Source organism: Lutra lutra, chromosome 15 (genome assembly GCF_902655055.1).
Source record: "Lutra lutra chromosome 15, mLutLut1.2, whole genome shotgun sequence".
Lineage (NCBI taxonomy): Eukaryota > Metazoa > Chordata > Mammalia > Carnivora > Mustelidae > Lutra > Lutra lutra.
Genome location: NC_062292.1, coordinates 58,529,719 through 58,547,199, shown reverse-complemented (window position 1 = coordinate 58,547,199; position 17,481 = coordinate 58,529,719). Strand labels below are relative to the sequence as shown.

At 51.9% G+C, this 17,481-nt stretch overlaps 1 protein-coding gene across 1 annotated transcript; it reads right to left on the bottom strand.

Moving 5' to 3' along the window:
* Positions 1-1,044: 1,044 nt before the first annotated feature.
* On the bottom strand, positions 1,045-7,474 carry HLX (H2.0 like homeobox). Its single transcript, XM_047705608.1, has 4 exons — positions 5,644-7,474; positions 4,678-4,857; positions 3,725-3,909; positions 1,045-1,885 (listed from the first exon to the last, which is right to left on the bottom strand). The coding sequence occupies exons 1-4, from the start codon at positions 6,233-6,235 to the stop codon at positions 1,400-1,402; spliced, it is 1,443 nt and encodes a 480-aa protein (XP_047561564.1). The 5' UTR covers positions 6,236-7,474; the 3' UTR covers positions 1,045-1,399.
* Positions 7,475-17,481: the final 10,007 nt, after the last annotated feature.

Below are 17,481 nucleotides of genomic sequence, written 5' to 3'. Positions count from 1 at the left end.
TTTCAGTGGCAGTATGGTTGGGAAACGGGGCCGCTGGTCTCCTGGCTGCTTGGGGGTTGGGGGCTGCGGAGAGACTCACTGGGCGTCACCAGGGACTTAACTGCAAGGAAGACTGTGTGCCTGAGGAGGGGGTTGAGATGCAGTTTTGAGAGCCAGGAGGTCTGAGCTCTGGTTTGGGTTATTGCCTGGGTGTGACCTTGAACAAGTCACCTCCCTGCCCCACGGTTGTTTGGGCACCTTTAAAACTTTCTCAGGCCCAGGGGCGCCTGGGTGGCTCAGTTGGTTAAGCGACTGCCTTCAGCTCAGGTCATGATCCTGGAGTCCCGGGATCGAGTCCCGCGTCAGGCTCCCAGCTCCACGGGGAGTCTGCTTCTCCCTCTGACCTTCTCCTCACTCATGCTCTCTCTCACTGTCTCTCTCTTCTCTCAAATAAATAAATAAAATGTTAAAAAAAAAAAAAGCAAAAACAAAAACTTTCTCAGGCCCAGCCTTTTCAGCTCCAAGGACTGTGATTTGTCTGTCTTTTCTCCAGGACACTACCTCCTCCTCTTAGACATCCTGAGCAAGGGGCGGTTTGTGTTGGAACTGCCTAAAAGTTCCGCTGTGGACTTAGGACTTTGAGTGGCCGTCTTTGTAAGCACCCACCGTGGCTAAACTGGCCACCTGCCTCACCATCTTCTCCACTCCAAGTCTGGATACTCGCCAGCAAAGGAAAGGCCACAGGCCCACTCAGTGTCCTGACTCAGGGTGGGGAGGCCATCTGCCCCACGGGACTAACCAATTCTGTGACCACCTCTGCCTTCTGGCCACACTCAGGGTCATGGAACACCGGTTCAGTGGCGGGGAAGCAAAGTTTATGGCCAAGGAGGCCTCTGAACTTGAAGCCTATCTCTGCAGCAAGGCGACTCTGAGATTGCAGGACTTCCGCCAATCCCAAAAGCCCTAGTCCCCCACCTCCAGCTGCAGTGACCTGCTGTGCCTCCAGCGCGGCTGATCCCCGGCTTTCACGACAGCGCGGCCCCAGCAAACCAAGCGGCCTTTACAAACCGTAGTAAACATTTTATTTACAAGTTCATGGCGTCCTAAGTGCAGCTCATCTTTGCGCCACAACCCCCCGGAGTGCGGGGAGAAGCTGTTTCGTCCGACACTTCACAGTGTGAACTGCTCGCTGCCGGGGAGAAGTTTTGGCCGGCGCCGGGTCCTCGGGCGGGGGTCCTGAGGCCCCCTGGGCTCTGGGCACCAGCGCGACAGCGATGGGCAGGTGGGACCTTGGGCAAGGTAGCTCCGCTGCGGCGTCTCCGGTCCCAGCCCCACCGCCAACACAAAGCAGGCGCAAAATCCAGCCCACCCTGGGAGGCTGGGGGCGGCACGCGGGCCCCGGGGCCCTGCCTCGTGCAGTCTACGGGCCGCCCAGCGGTGCCTGGGCGGGCTCGGGGCTCTGCGGAGCGCCGCTGAGGGTGGGCTGGGGCGCCGGCAGCAGCTCTGAGGCGCCGCCACCCCCGCTCCCCGCGCCACCGCCGCCGCCGCCGAGGCTGGCGAAGCTGAAGCCGCCACTGCCGCCACCGCTTCCCGCGCTCCCGCAGCCGCTGGCCGGGAGGAGGGCGCCCGCTGCCGAGGCCTTGATGACCGTGGTCTGGTGCAGAGACCGCTCGGCCCCCTCAGTCCGCTCCGTGTCGCTGGGGGCCATGTCCAGAGACTCGGAGTCGCTGCTCTCGCTCTCGGCCTCGCCCTCCGAGCGGCTGAGGCTCCGCTCCTCCTGCTCGCCGTCCGCAGCCGCTCCTCCGCCCGACGGCTTCTCGCCCGCCTCTTTGTCCTTGTCCTTCTGGGCCTGGGCCTCCTTGGAGTGCCGCCACTTCATTCGCCGGTTCTGGAACCACACCTTCACCTGCGCCGCAGCATGTGCGAAGACAAGAAGGGACACCGAGATGAGACGTGGGCTCGCGACGCTCGGCTCGCGCGCAGCCTGGAGCCCGGGGCCCCAGTACCTCTGCCACTGGCCGGGCACTGGGCTCGGCTCCGGCGCCGGGAGGCAAACAACGACATCGCGGGGACCCTCGCCTAGGGAACCCACGAGAACTGTTTCTCAAAATGTAGCCCTCCAGACCGGGTCCTGAAATAACTTGGATGCTTTCCGAAAGGCGGAGTCCTGCACCTCGCCCTCAAACGAAGCGATTTCTGTTCTAAATCAATGCTTCTTAACCCCACTTGAGCCAGGACTCCCCAAGAATCTGATTAAGTTATGGACCCTTGGCCCAGAAAAAAAAAAAAAAATACCCAGGATTTTAAGGGTTTGGTGAACCAATGTTAAGAATTCCTGCAAAGCTGGTCCCCTCCTCGACTGCCAGCACCCAAGACAAGTTTCTACAAAAGCAATTCTTAAAGAGAAGCCGTGGGAAACACAGAGGGGAAAGTGGGTTCAAAGAGTTAATCCCACTGGGGTGGGGGCATTGCCGGACCATCAGTAGAGGAGCATTTCCTTGGCATGTGTGTACTCAGAAGCTGATAAGGACCCTGCCCCTGGCTGGGATGAACTCCTCCTTCTGCAGCCTTAGAATATGCCCGCATTAAACCTGTGCAAAGTGAAGGAAGGGGGTAGGGATGGGGTGGATAATCTATATAAATATATACAGTCCCCTGGGGGACCCAGTGTTGTTCACACAAGTCCCAGCTTCCCTTTTAAAAATAACATCCACAGCTGGTGGAAAACGGCTGGGCTCTTCCACCGTGTGTTGGGGAGGGGAGCTGTGTAATGGAGGACAGAAAGACAAGGTCAGGGGGTGAGGGGGACCCTAAAGGAGCTATGAAAAGGTACCTGCCTTTGACTTCTGCCCTACTCAGAACATTGAACCTCCAGGGAGCAAAGGTCACCGCTGTGGGGTCTGGAAGAATGGTGACTCTTCTATTTTCAAACCACCCCCCAAAAAAAGTCCAGTTCTTGAATTGGAGAAAAGAAAAAAATTTGAATTCAGAAATTGAACTCCAACACGGCAGATTCGCCATTGTCCTGAAAAAAAAATTCAAGGAGACAGAACCTGCTGAAACGCTCTTGGGTGTTTTAAGAAAATCTTTCTTTCTTTCTTTCTCTTTCTCTCTCTCTCTCACTCCCCTGCCCCCTCTCCCCCCCCCCCCCCCCGAGATTTTTCTTGAGAGCTTATGCCGTTAGAAAGTCGGCGGGACTGTGGCTGCTGCTGTGTGCACTCCTGGCCCTGCTGGGGCTAAGTCATTCCGTTTGAAATGATGTTTTCACTTCCTCACAAATGGGGATTTCACAATCCAGCGGCAGCAGCAGGAGGAGGAGGGAGGAAGGACGGGAGGAGAAAAAAAAAAAAGAAAGAAACCAACAATCTCTTGACTTTGGATTTTTATCTCTTCCGAAATAAACTGCCTCCTACAGCGAACGGCACAGTCGAGTACATATTATTATCTCCCGCGGCCTATTTGCTTTCTCCGAGTTTCTTTCGCCTGTCGGCCAAAGTAAACAGGCTGTGCTTGTTGACATACATCTTTGGGGATGGGCTTATTCTTTCCGTCCTTCTTTCCCTCCCATCCCCCCCTCCTCCAGACTCAAGTTTCGATGCCTACAATGTTTCCAGAAATCCAAGACCATGCGTTTCCGCGGCAAACGCAGAGTGGGCCGGGGTGGAGGGAGGCCTGGGGCCAGGCCGCGCTGCTGCTGCCCCCCACCCCGCGAGGGAGCTGGGCGCGGGAGCCCGAGCCGGCTTACCTGGGCGTCCGTGAGGCCTAGCATCGCGGCCAGCTGCTTTCGGTCGGGTTTCGTCACGTACTTCTGGATCTCAAACCTCTTCTCCAGGCCTTTCCTCTGCAGGTTGGAGAAGACCGCCCGCGACCAGGAGCGCTTCCTTTTGTAGGTCTGCGGCATGGTGTCCTTCGTAAGCACGGCGTAGGGACCTGCCGCCCGGCGGTAGCGGGAGCAAGAGAAAGACAGGGGGGCCCGTCAGTGCCCCCGTCCGTGCTCTGCGGGCCCGGGACTCGCCGTGCTGCTTTAGACTGTTTTTGCGTGAACAGCGGCCCCCATTCAGAGAGCCCTTCACGCAGACCTGGAATGGCCTTTCTAAAAAAGAATCCTACAGCTCTTAAGACTTCAGGCTCAAGGCGGAAAGCGAGGGTGGTGTGGAGAAGTCCCGCGCTTCCTCGATTAATTCCAAAGAAAAAAACATAAACCTAACACGTGGCCTTTGGGGCATGCGAAAATGTCCCTTGGGCCTGAAGGATGGGGAGATGACAGCTTTGACTCTCGTGTGTGTACGTGTGTACGTGTGTGTATGTACACGTTCTTGCCAACGTGTTCTTGCAAGACGGAACCTCCTTGGACAAAGTGTCGGAGGTCACTCCTAACTCTGTGTATGTTAAAAAGCAACACCTCTTGCTGCATTTTCAAGCCACTCTGGCGAAAAGACTAGGGAAAGCCCCTTCACCCCACCCCGCCCGCCCACGCACACACCTTCTCTGCACCCCCAGGCCCCCCCACCTCCCTGCCCCCAGGGAGCCGACGGAAGAGTGAGCTAGCTATCTGAGAACTCTTTCGGTTTCTGTCTCCGGACTTGGTAGCCTCCTGCACCAACTACGGGATTGGGGCACAGCCGGGGCCACGTGAGGCGTCACTCCTGAGTCAGTCGACTTGCCCCATTAAGCCGTCGCTCTGGAGGGTTTCCGTACCTGGAAACGTGTCTTGAAACTGATGCTGAACTGAATTCCTCGGGTTCGAGCTTAAGGGACTCAGGATGGCAGAAGCCTCGTTAATGGGATCTAGAGACGCGAAGAACTGCCCGGCGGAGGGCTGCAGGCCGGGGAGGTGCACCCCTGCGGGCCGCCCGCTGGTTAGCAGGGAGGTGAGGTCTGGAGAGGAGGGAAAAGAAGAGCCGGTTACACCTCGGGCAAAATCACACTCTCGGGCTGAGTTGTTCCTCCCATCCCCCTCGACTGGGTTTTCCTGGAGCAAAGTCACGAGAGACCCTTGTCTCCGCGCCAAAACCCCTCTCTCCCGACAGTGGCCAAGGGGCGATGCGCAAAGTGTTCCTGCGTGTAGCCCATAGGTCCACGTCCACACGTACAGCAAGGAAGGGCTTTGCATAAAACGGCCAAAAGGAAGTCACTTCCAGGTGCCTGGCTAGAATTCCACAGACCTGCCCCCTCCCCCGTGAAGGAGCCCCAACTCTGCCTTCTCCTGGGAGCCGAGACTCTATTTTGTTTATCTACATTCCTTGAGTGGAATTTCACTAGAAATCAGATGAATGCAAGAGAAAGTGTTCCCCAAAAGGGCTTTCCCTCTCAAATTAATATAGTTCTCTCTCTCCATACGAGATTCAAGAGACAGATAGTCATTTCAGCAAATATTTAGACGAGTTTTTAGATTTATTTAGTGACGATTTTTATGAGTAATGATTCCGGAACGTGCGTTTTTAAAGTATCCCTGGAATCTTTTTTTTTTTTTTTTTAACGCGGAGCAGGTGAGTTTTAAACCTATCGTTTCAGTCTTCTTACAGTTCACTCACTTGTCCCTCATTTTACCCGTTTGTCCTTAATTGTGCAAATACTCGAAGGCATCCCAAATGGCCCTGGGACCGGGGAGTGAGTGCGCCAGGGCCGTGGTAAGAGGCCTGCAGCCTCTCGCCCAAGACCTACCTCTCAGCGTGTTGCCTTCCTTGACTTTGGGGTCAAATTCTGCAGACAAAATGCGATCAATTCCAAATTTGAGGTCCTTACTAGAGGGGGCCGGGGCCGAGCCGCTGTGCGGGGGGTTTGGAGCCACCCGCGCCCCGGAGACCGGTGGCTGCAAGGCGCCAGCCCGGGGTGGAGGCGGAGGCTGCTGCTGCTGAGGCGGCTGTTGCTGCTGCTGTTGCTGCGGGTGATGGTGGTGGTAGGCGGCTGAGAGCGGAGACAGCCGCTGCGGGAAGCCGGCCGGGACTTCGGAGGGCGCCACCACCGGGGTGGGTCGAAGCGGGGATCTGGCGGCCGCTTGGAAAGAGGCGTGCGGGTGAGCCGAGCCCAAATGCGCGGTGAGGGCGGCGGCCGAGGCCCCCGCCAGACCCTCCGCGGCCGCCCCTGGCTCCCCCACGCCGGCGTGCAGGATGTCTGCGATGCAGAAGGAGGGTTTCTTGACCGCGGCGGGGTCCAAGGGGAAGGCGCAGCCGCCCTGGCCGGCCGAGGAGCAGTAGGCGGCCGACCAGAGGCTGAAGTTGGAGGCGTAGAAGGGAGCCAGCCCGGCGGCGAACATTCTGGCTGCGTGCGCCGAGCTGCCGCCGCGGCCGGGCCGGGCCCGGCCGAGTGGGTGGGTGGGTGCGCGGAGGGAGAGCGCTGAGTCCCGGGGCCAGCGGCGGTCCAGCCGGGGACGATCCGCTTTCGCTTCTCCGTCCGCACCGAACACAGGCCAGGGAGCCCTAGCGCCGAGGGAAGAGGCGAGGCCCGGATCCCGGCCGGTCACAGCCGCGGCCCCTGGCCTCACTTTAAAGGCGGCGCGGCGCCCGCGCTCCCCGCGGGCTGGAGGCGAGCGAGGGGCGCTGGAGCTGCTGGGCGGCGGGGGCCGCGGCTCCGCACACGCCAGGGAAGCCGGGGAGACAGGGGCCGGCACCGAAAGAAAACCCAAACAGCTAAGCCCTAAGAGCTAAATTTAAAATAACAACAATAATAATCCGTTAGTTTAAAAAAAAAAAAAAGTAATAAGAGGGGGAAAAAAAAAAAAAAAAACTCCTCTCTAAAAACTCCCAAAGTTTTGGCAGGAGCTTTGGAGTCAGACCCAGGGTAGGACCTCGAACCGAGCGCTCATTGGCCATCCTCGTGACCAATGGGAGCGGGGAGTGGGGGGAATTGGGAAAGAGGGGCGTGGCCCACCGCCTCGGCCACGCCCCGGCCACGCCAAAGTGTTTGCTTCTGCCGCGTGGGCTGAGCGCGGTCCCGCGCGTAACGGCCCGGGCGGCGCCTCGGAGGAATTCTGACCCTCCGCTAACTTCTGCAGCTCCAGACCGACATCGGACGTAGAGAGTTGGTCCCAGCGCTAGCTTTTACCCAGAGTGGCTGGTGCTCCCGTGTATTTTCACGGGTGCAAAGCCCGCCTCCTGGAGCACGGGGGCGGCCCCCTAGGTTCCCTCCTCCTGACTTCACTCGGGCCTGATTTGTCTTCGCTCTGCCGTTCTCCGAAAGTCGGTGTCCTCTTCCTTCGTGGGCTCCCGCTGCCGAGCGGCTCCGCTCTGAGCTCTGGCGCGGGAAAGCTGGGGTCCAAAGTCCCCGCCCAGTTTAGCCCTGCGGCGGCCTCGCAGCCTCGGAGATCCTCACGGAGGAGGGGAGGGGCGATCGCCAATTAGCTTCAGTCCAAGCTGTCACCCAGCGACAATTTGGACGAGTAACTTTTCAAACAAAATAAGATGGATGTCTCCGAACCTCTCCCTTGGACGCAGCCAAACCCTCTCCCGAGCCTCAGGCTACAACCAAACAGGCCTCCCTCCGAAACCCGGGAAAGCGGCACGCGCGTCCCCTTCTCTGCTGCACCTTGTAGCAAATGTCACCCTCCCAGCTCCACCACATCCCCAGATCACGTGGGGTCCATTGTTTTGCAAGTGCACATTTCCTTGGGGTTAAATACTACTTTCAATTCAGTGACTGTTTCCCCAGGAACCCCTTGGGCCTGGTCGCAGAAGAAGTTACAGTGGAGACCAATGCCGTCCATTCGTGCTTTGGGTCTTTAGAGCGCAGAGTGGATGTAGTGGGGTTTTCTGCAACATCAACATCTCTATTTTAAGAATTCGTTCTCTTTTAAATTACGGTCAGAATGGATTTCCCCACCCCTCTCCCAAACAAACCACAGGCCACCCAGATGAGCTCTTCCTGCACATTTTCAGGAAGAAAATAAAATAATAACAATAATGAAACACGTAATCTTTTGTTTTCGATTGCCCTAATAAGCATCTCTTAATTGAACTTCTGTGCTTCTGTCGCATGTCTCCCTCCCCCCAAAAGACTTTTAATACAATTGCATTAAAGCTTCTGTGACATTTCTTATTTCACTTCGTCCCAAAGAGGTCTTGCCAAATCAACCCAGGAAGGCAACTGAATTTGCCATACCTAGGTCAAATTCAGGATTTGGGCTGCTTAAATTTATTTCTAGTGGTTTCTGGCCTCTTGTGGCAGATGCTGTCATTTTAAGCTTTTGACTTTCTCCAGGAAAGTGATCAATCCCTTCTTCGAGGCAGCCCTGGGACACACCTGTCCCCTACCTGTGCCTCCATCAGCTCCCTGTCTTTCTCCGTCTCTAGGTCGCTTTTTTACTGAAGGGTTTTCGTGACTTGCAGGGACAAAGATGTTATTTCCAGAGATGATATGAAGTGGTTGGATCGCCTGAGGACACTGGCATCTGGGGCAAGAGATCCAGGAAGACCAGACCCCTTTCTAGCCAGAGGCAAAGGAGTGACAGGTATAAGGCCGCTTGGGGCATTGGACCCTTCTTCAAGTGCCCCAGTGGGGGTGTTGCAGACAGGGGCAGGGACTGTTGGGGGACTCCGCTGGAAGAGTGAGGCCTTCACAGCTCCCAGGGACAGTCCCCAGCGCGAGTGTGTGTGAGAACGGGCATAAACCCCCTTTTCTTCTTTTTTCTAGTGTCACTTCTAATTCCAGTTTGACTGCAAACATTCAATCAGTGGCGCCTAAGTTCAAACTCAAGGTTCTAAAGGAGGCATATTTAGGCCTCACCCCTGCCTTCTGCCCCCAAATAAGACTCTCGGGGTGGGCGCTGCGTGCAGTCTAGGCGGAACATGGACCCTCTGGGTGTCCGGAGGCATCCACCACCCGCTTCTGTAGCATTTCAAGGCCCAGAGCCAGGGGCAGGCGGGGCGGAGCCGAGACCCTGGAGCAGGGTTCTCCTGCGGACTCCCAGCCCCGCTGCGCGCTCCTCCTCTGTGTCCCCGAAAGGCCTCGGCTTGGTTCTAAATTGCAACTTCTTGAGCGCCCCTAGCTCTTCCAGGCCCTCGGGTCCTTTGCAACCATGCCGGCACCACCCGGGCCACCTGGAGGGAAAGGCCAAAAGGAAACCTGTGGAAGGACCCTCTGCTTCCCCCACCGCCCCTCACCCCCGACACACACCCCTTCCCCAGGATCAGGTCTCAAGGCTGTGGGCCCCTCGCCCTCTTCTGAGCCCGCTGACTCCCCTCCTCCTGACTACCCACCCCCCAGAACCAAGAAAGCAGCAGGAAACCCCGGGCTCGCCGGAGTTCAGGTCATCTCCTGTTTTTTGATGGGCTCAAACTCGTACTAAATGAGCGGATGTGCCTGCGAGATTGGTCTCAAAATAGAAGCGGCGTTAGTATTTTAGGATACTGCAGAAATCCTTATTTCTTCCGGAGAAAAACTCTATAATGACTCCTAGCACTTCCCCTTTCAATATTTGTGCAACTTTATCTCCACCGACAAGTTGCTCGGGTGACGCAAATCCGCCCTTGTGTATTACAACTACCAAAATAAATGCACGGAAATCAATTCCCTTCTAGCAATGAAAATATAAATATACAGCTGCGACTTTCCCCTTTAATCTTTGCTTTCCGAGCGGCTCCGAGCTGTGGTGAAATGAACTGGTCCAGAGCAATTGAGACGGGCGGGGAGGCTCTGGGAGCAGAGAGGCTAGGGCTTCCCGGGGCCTGGTAGCCGCCAGGCTCCCCTCTCCAACAGGAGCCGAGAGCGCTTCACTTCGCATCAACTTGAGCTTAAATGGGGCCGCGCTGTCTTTGAGGAAGCTCATCTGTAAAGACAGTTTCGTCAGAGGATGTAAAGCTGTGCTGGCAAATTACAATTGAAAATACAGCAAAAGAAGTAGTTGTTGATACTAAAAGACCACAAGAGCAGGGGGTTTTGATCAGTTCTGATGGCTGTCTTTAATGCATTCAACTCTCCCCTTCTCTTCTGCTGGGTAGACGCACAGCCAAAAAAAAAAACAACAAAAAAAAAAAAAACAAAAAAAAAAAAAAAAAAAAAAAAAAAAAACGATTTCACATACTGGGAGTGGACAATGCCAGATAAGGCCCCTTTTGTAATGGAACACTTTTGCTTATAGGGACCTAGGATTGAAAGAAGGGGCCTAAATCAGAGGTCAATGCATTGATGGGAGTAAGAGATGGGTCCCCTTACCCTTTGGTTGTCCCTGTCTTTACACCCCCCATATTGAAATCACCAGTGCAAATTCTTGTCCTAAACCCCAGGACGCAAATACACACCAACTGAGCATAGAAGCTCAAAGAGAATGACTGTTGACCTTTGTTTATTGAAGTAACCTAACTCTGTGAGGGCTTGAGCCGTCCAGATCTGCTATCCCCTTTTGTTTTTCCTTTCTCCTCACCCTCTGCCCCCTCCTCTTCCTCCTCCTCCTCCTCCTTCTCCTTTCCCCCCTTCTTCTTCTTCTTTTTGTACATACTAGGCAAAATAATGTGCAAGGCAGTTGCTCTGTGGACTTGGGACTCTTCCACACCCCTTTATTTTGAATGTTATTTCAAGCACGGTACCTCCTGGTTTCAAAGACAAAGAAGGAAATAATTAAATATTCACAGTCTGGAAAGAGAAGGAAACATAGCTACCCAGCTGAGGATAGAGAGATTACCAGTAATGCAGGAATCTGCTTGTATTCTGCCTTCATTCTTCCAACTCAAGATTTATAGACTGTGGGGCTCAGCGCTCACATTAAGCTCTGGGTATGGGAGCTCTGTTCCTTGTGGATGCTACATACTGGAGATTAGGACTCTAGAGACCACACACACACACACACACACACACACACACACACACACACACTTTGTATTATTCTAAGCAGCCCCTAATCCCTTTTCCTGGAGACTTTAGTTCTTCCAGAACTAGAGTTCCTGAGTTTTTCTGAAGATAGTTAGACTTTGATATGGGGTAGGAAAGGCAGATAACAATGCAATAGGACCAAAAGGTCCATAACCACTAATTTCTTCCTTTGCCTTTTTCTCATTGCCCAGGTGTGGGAGACTGGTAGATGGCCATCTCTTTATGTAATCATGGCCATGCCCCTGACCTCCTGCCCACAGATCTGGCTTCAGAGCCTCAGGTAACCTTCTGGGCCTGATCATTTGCCGCTTCCTCTTACAGAGTTTTTCACACACGTCCTTCCTTCCATCACTAAGAGGTACGACTGCACACATGTGTACCACTGCCCCCCACCACATACACAATATACACACACACTTGTGGACTCACTGGCGGTCTTAGAGACTAGGGAGAAGGGCAAGCAAGCAGTTTGGGGTTTTATCCTACTGCAAAGAGCTGTCTCTCCGTCTCTCCAAGTCACCTTCACCAAACCCAGCCAGGAAAGACCTCATAAAACCTAATAGTAGGACCCATTTCAACATGGCACACTGTAACGTAGACTCACATATATTTGCATTGAAATCATGTCCCCATAAGAGTAAACTACGAGAGGCCATCTTTAACACATAAGATTTGGTACTTCATTCAACAGGCTCTGTTTGGTTTCTGAAACAGCGCTTGCCACGCTCAATGCATTAGCCTTGTGAAAGCTGCATTGTTTATCTGAGTTACCGCATCTGAATAGCTGGGGATTGGTTTCCAGTGAGTGAGCTGAATGTTAAAGAAGGAGAAGGAAGTGTAGGTGAAAAATCATACATTCAAAACAATTCTGGTGTTGAGAGGGAAAGGGGAAATCACTTCCAAAGTTGTGTTTCTGTAAAGAAACAAAACCTTTCGTTCCTTTGACACAAGTTTTCCAAGTGATAGCACACGTCCTGAAGACGGAAGAGGGGCACGGAATTGTCCAATTCAGGAATGGGAGGGACCCCTGGAAGGGAGCCAACCAGAGCTCCGTAGGTAGGGCTGGAGGGTTGTCTCCACCTCTTGGTCCCAGTCTGCCCACCCACAGCCCAGCAGGATTGGACCGGGCAGACTCCTGCCAGCACTGTCCCAGCCGCCAGGCCCCAGTGTCCCCTCCACCCCTCGGCGAGCCTGCGGAGTACCAAAACTTGGTTCTCTGCTGACACCTGCTGGACCATCTCTACATCGTGGTCTGCAATGCCCGTCCTGTGCCAGCAAAGTTGTGATGAAGTTGATTCTTCCTTTTGCGAAAACGCGTGTTTCTAAAATTGGCTTGGACCAGCAGCTGTTTCCTTCCATATTGCCAGCAATATGGAAAGATCTTGTATTATGTGTTTAAAATAACCGGACGGGGTGAGGGAAGCTGTCACCCTTCAGTACTAATATCTTACATTTTACAAATCTCAAGGCCAGTTCCCATTTATTATCTCACTCGTTCTTTGAAATAACCAGTCGTACGGATGCAGAGAAGGTATTATTATCCTGATTTGAATCTAGGATGTGGCTCCTCAGAGAGGTTAAGTGGCTTGCCTGAGGTTACGTAGTTAGGAAACAGTGTTGCAGGGATCAGAGGCTACATTTTCTGACTCATTGGTGGGAGACATACCACTCAGCCAATTTCTTTAGGGGAAACCCTTCATTCAGAAGGAAGACTCCTGCCCTCAAGCAGAACGTGCACTGGGTCAGGCAGAGGCTGAAGGATAGAACTGGGTCTAACCTGGAGGCTGGCACGGGAACACTGTTGAGCAAGGGCAGACCGGTGACGGCACCATGAATTTGTGACCACGTGTATCAGGAGGAGCCTAGGTTCACCATGTTTTTCTCCCCTTCCTCTCGAGGTAGCTGAAATTCTGCTCATGGAGGATTCCTTCTTTGGAGAGGAGGCATTCTATGAATTCATGTGTCTGACCATTCTTATGGTGCTAATACCTGAGGACAAGGAATCATTTTCACCAGAAGGCAGGAGGAGGTTCTGGGCATGAGATTCAAGCAAGGACACAGGCCTTTGCTGGGGGGTGGAGGGTGCCCAGGGAGCAGCATGGGAGCATTGGACACAGGCTCCTTGCCGGACACTAAAGAGGGGGATGAGAGGATGGCATTTCGGTTTTTCCAGAGTCTGATCTCTGTCTACAGCTGCTCTAAATGGGTATCCACACACTTTCTCCCACAAGCACCAAATAGTTCTGTAGGATTTCCATGCCCTGTCGAACTACCCAATAAGAATAATCTCTCACTTTCGAAGCTCTCAGTTCTACAAAGAGTGTAACTGCATTATACAGTCATTTCTTTTAGATACAGGCCGAGCCATAGATATTACAAAGGCTTATAATACTAGCCCTTAGGGGTCTTGAAAGAGAATTGGGGTCTTAGAGAAGCAGAAAGGCGAGCTTGGGTTTACAAAAGACTTCAGTTGACCTGGGATTCTCCTACTAACCGGTGTGGACCTAGCTCAGCCTGGCTGCAGAACTTTGGTCCCACCACACACGGAGATAGCCTAAACTAAAGCGGAGGTGGTAGGTATTGATGGAGATCAGGGGAAGAAATGACAGATGCTTAGGAGGTAGGAAAAACCATCTTTAATCAGTTCCTGTTACCCGTTGTACTGGAGCACAAACATCATCATGTTCAGTCACAAATTCGGAGAGGAAGAGCCCGAGGCTAATTGAACACCCACTTTATAGTTTTTCCCTTGAGGGCTGCTTCCTTAATGGGGAACCTCCCACAAAATACGCCTCATTCTTCAAAGAGATCCATTGTGTGTGAGTTTGTCTCTCCAAACTCAGGGCTGATTGTTGTGTTTCTTTGTAATGAGGCACACTTAAATAAGCTCTTAGGTTCCAAAGTATTTACAAAACAGAGAAAGTATTTACGAAACAGAAATATTTACAGAAGCACCGTTTGGTGAGTCGAGAAGGCCATTAGCCTGGTAAGGAAGGCAAAGTTTGGCACATAATAGTATTTCAAGACCCTCACTTGTTAGAAAATAAAACACAAGTAAGGTATTTAATCTAAAACGTCATAGGGGGCGCCTACGTGGCTCAGCCAGTTAAGGGTCTGCATTCTCCTCAGGTCATGATCTCAGGGTCCTGGGATCAAGCCCCACATCAGGCTCCCTGTTCAGCAGAGAGCCCGCTTCTCCCTCTGCCCCTCTCCCAGCTTGTGCCCTATCTCTCTCAAATTAATAAATAAAATCTTTTTTAAAAAAGAAAACAAGGGACACCTGGGTGGCTCAGTGGGTTAAAGCCTCTGCCTTCAGCTCAGGTCATGATCTCAGGGTCCTGGGATTGAGCCTGGCATTGGGATCTCTGCTCAGCAGGGAGCCTGCTTCTCCCTCTTCCTCTCTGCCTGCCTCTCTGCCTACTTGTGATCTCTGTCTGTCAAATAAATAAAATCTTTTTAATAATGAATACTGTTATGCTGAAAAAAATAAAATAAAAAAAATAAAATCTTTTTTAAAAAATCAAATAAAAAAGAAAAGAAAATTATTTTAAAAAAATAATAGATAATAATAAAAGAATACTAAATAAAATAATAATAAATAAAAATAATAAAAATAAATAGACCAGCTGCTATTTAGGACATTAGTTCCTTCCCTTCAATCCCCTAATTGGGCCTCAGTGGATTGTTTGTTCATTGTGTCTTTCAAAATCTCAAAAATAAAGAAGTTTTATTTCCAGAATACTAACATTTCAGATAAAGACTTACACTGCTAAGTGAGGACTTATCTTAGCTAAGAAATCATGTGAGCAGGAAGCAAAAATTAAGCCGACACACGCAGGTGACTCTTCACACATGGGATAGTATGAATGGTTTGACAATACCCACGTAATTCAAGTCCAAACTCTCAGAAAAAGTTGGTTTGGTGTGATGAGTTCACGTGAATGATACCCTGACTTCTCCATGTCTGTCTAGCTATCTCTTTAAAATTTCCACCTGTCTGTCTCATTTGTATCTCACACTCAACTTATCCTAAACTGAGCTTACCATTTACTGCTCCAAAATGTTTCTCCTCCAGGATTCCTGGTTAAGGCACTTTTTGTCATTGTTGCTGTTGTTTTTAAGATTTATTTATTTGCTGGGCATCTGGGTGGCTCAGTGGGTTAAGCCTCTGCCTTCATGATCTCAGGGTCCTGGGATCGAGCCCCACATCAGGCTCTCTGCTCAGCGGGGAGCCTGCTCCCCACCCCCGTTCTCTGCCTCTCTGCCTTCTTGTGATCTCTCTCTCTCTCTCTCTCTCTGTGTCAAATAAATAAATAAAATCTTTTTTTTTTAAGATTTTATTTGTTTGAGAAAGAGAGAGAGAGCTCGTGTGTGCATGTGCAGCGGGAGAGGGCAGAGGGAGAGAGAGAGAAGCAGATTCTCCATGGAGCTCGAAGCCCAACTCAGGACTCCATCTCACAACCCTGAGATTATGACCTGAGTCAAAATCAAGAGTTGGATGCCAAAAGGTACTTTTTTTTTTTTTTGGTCTGGTATGGTTTGGCTTTTTTTTTTTTTTTTCAGACCAAAACCTGATCATCATCCTGGACTCTTTCTCTCATTCCCTACATCCTTCCAGCTCTCAAGGACATTAAGATCTTTCTATGTTGCTCTATCACCTGGTCACCACCTCAGCCCAGGCCACCATCATCTCTCCTTTGAACCACCCTGGCAGCTTTCCCACCCGCCTCCCTGCAGCCACCCGTGCCTCCCTTCCATAGTTCCATATTCTTCAAACCCAGTGTTCTCTTAACAACTCCCTTACAGTCGTATCACTCCTTTGTCCCCAATCCTGCAGTGGCTTCCCACCAGCCTCAGCACACACGCCTTCACCCTACACGTTACCTACAACGTTCCGCATGATTAAGACCCTGTCCCCTTGCCGACCCCCAACCGACTCCAGTCTACACTCTGACACCTGAATCGGCCTTCTCTAGACTCTGAGCACACCACCCCTCTCTCTGCCGTGGGGCCCTTGTGGGCACCGTCTCCTGATGCTGGAGCAGCCTCCCCTTCCATTCCCCTTCTGTCTAGCTGACTCCCACTTCTCTTCCAGCTGTCAGATTTACATGACATGTCCTAAAGAAGCCCCTTTTGGTTCCAACTAAGTGAAGTCTGCACCTTCTTTGCTGCCCCCCGTAGTTCTAAGCACCTTTTTTGAATTAGTCCCCATCGCGTTTGCCATCATTTGTTTACTACCTGTCCTCCACCAATCCACAACACACTCTGAACTTTAGAAGGACAGGGCCTATGTCTGTGAAGTTAGTAAAGTGCCAAATACATGTTAGGGGCTCAGGAAACACGTATGGAGCAATTAATGGTTGACATAACGGATTGGCTCATTGCTTTCCTCTCTAGGTTGGTTTGTTTTACTGTCTCCCATCTGATGTCTTCATCTTTGGCTGCCTATCTTCCATGGGCCACATAAACAACTAAATCAACAGAGAGATGGGGAACAATGTTCCCTCCACTCCTTTTACTTGTGATTTGACAATGTCCTTAATTCCAACCACTGAATGGGGCTGTTTATTTACTGGGCGAGCCTGCTTTCTCACACATGGGTCTTCCACTTCTCTGAGATGCTTGGTTTTATATAGTAGTATGTAAATATAGTATCAATATGTATCAATATAAAGCGGAAAAATGGAAAGCAGTAAGTAAGGTCCCCTTTTCTCTATGCAGTCAGTACCATGAAAAATTGAAGGTTAGGAGAAGTTTTATGAGCTGTATAGGAATGTGCTTTACATGTTAGAATCTTTTTGTTAACAACGTAAGCTGAATTATGTTTATACACACATGTACATAGAGAAAGGATTAAGCAGATATCGCAGACACCTGTTATCTTTCTGATCTGCTCAGCACCTTCAGCTTTCAGGAACCACTCACCTGCCTTCCCAGAGCTGCAGGTGGTAAATCGTGGGACCCCGCACGGGACTAGTATGCTGCAAGTAGACATGCAGCGAGAGGTATGAGCCTGGAGCGCAGCCCGTTGGACCCCTTTTCCAAGACTGGTGGATAAGGTGAATGAGAGGATCTCTCTGTCTCCCTGGAAGTATTGGTTCTGAGGAAAACATATGCCTGGATGCCCATCTTACCCTCAAAAGGACAAAGCCTGGGGCGCCTGGGTGGCTCAGTCAGTTAAGCGTCTGCCTTGGGCTCAGGTCATGATCCCAGGGTCCTGGTATGGAGTCCTGCATCAGGCTCCTTACTCAGCGGGAGCCTGCTTCTCCCTCTGCCTGCCGCTCTCCCTGCTTGTGCCTCTCTCTCGCTCTTGCTCTCTCTCTCTGACAAACAACTTGAGTTCCATGACCCTCCGGACCCCAAAATGCCTCTCAGCTTCAAACATGTCCTCCTCTCTCTAAGTGCCCACCTGCCCCACCCCCTACTTCCCCCAACAGCCCGTGGAGAATCCCTCTGGAAAGGTGGCATCTGAGGTGCTCCAGAGGCAGGAGCCCAAGAAGTCTGAGTGGAATTTAGGGGGCTTCTCTGGATGCCCAGAAACAGGCGTCCTGGATGGCAAGGAGGCTCCTGGCACCCACTCGGCAGGGAGATGAAAAGGTTTTAGCTACCGTCTTCTTTCTCCTGCCATTCTTTCCTGGCCCCTATAACACATACAATTTAGTCTTTAAGGTCCCGGAGACTCTTCTGAAATTTCTCTTA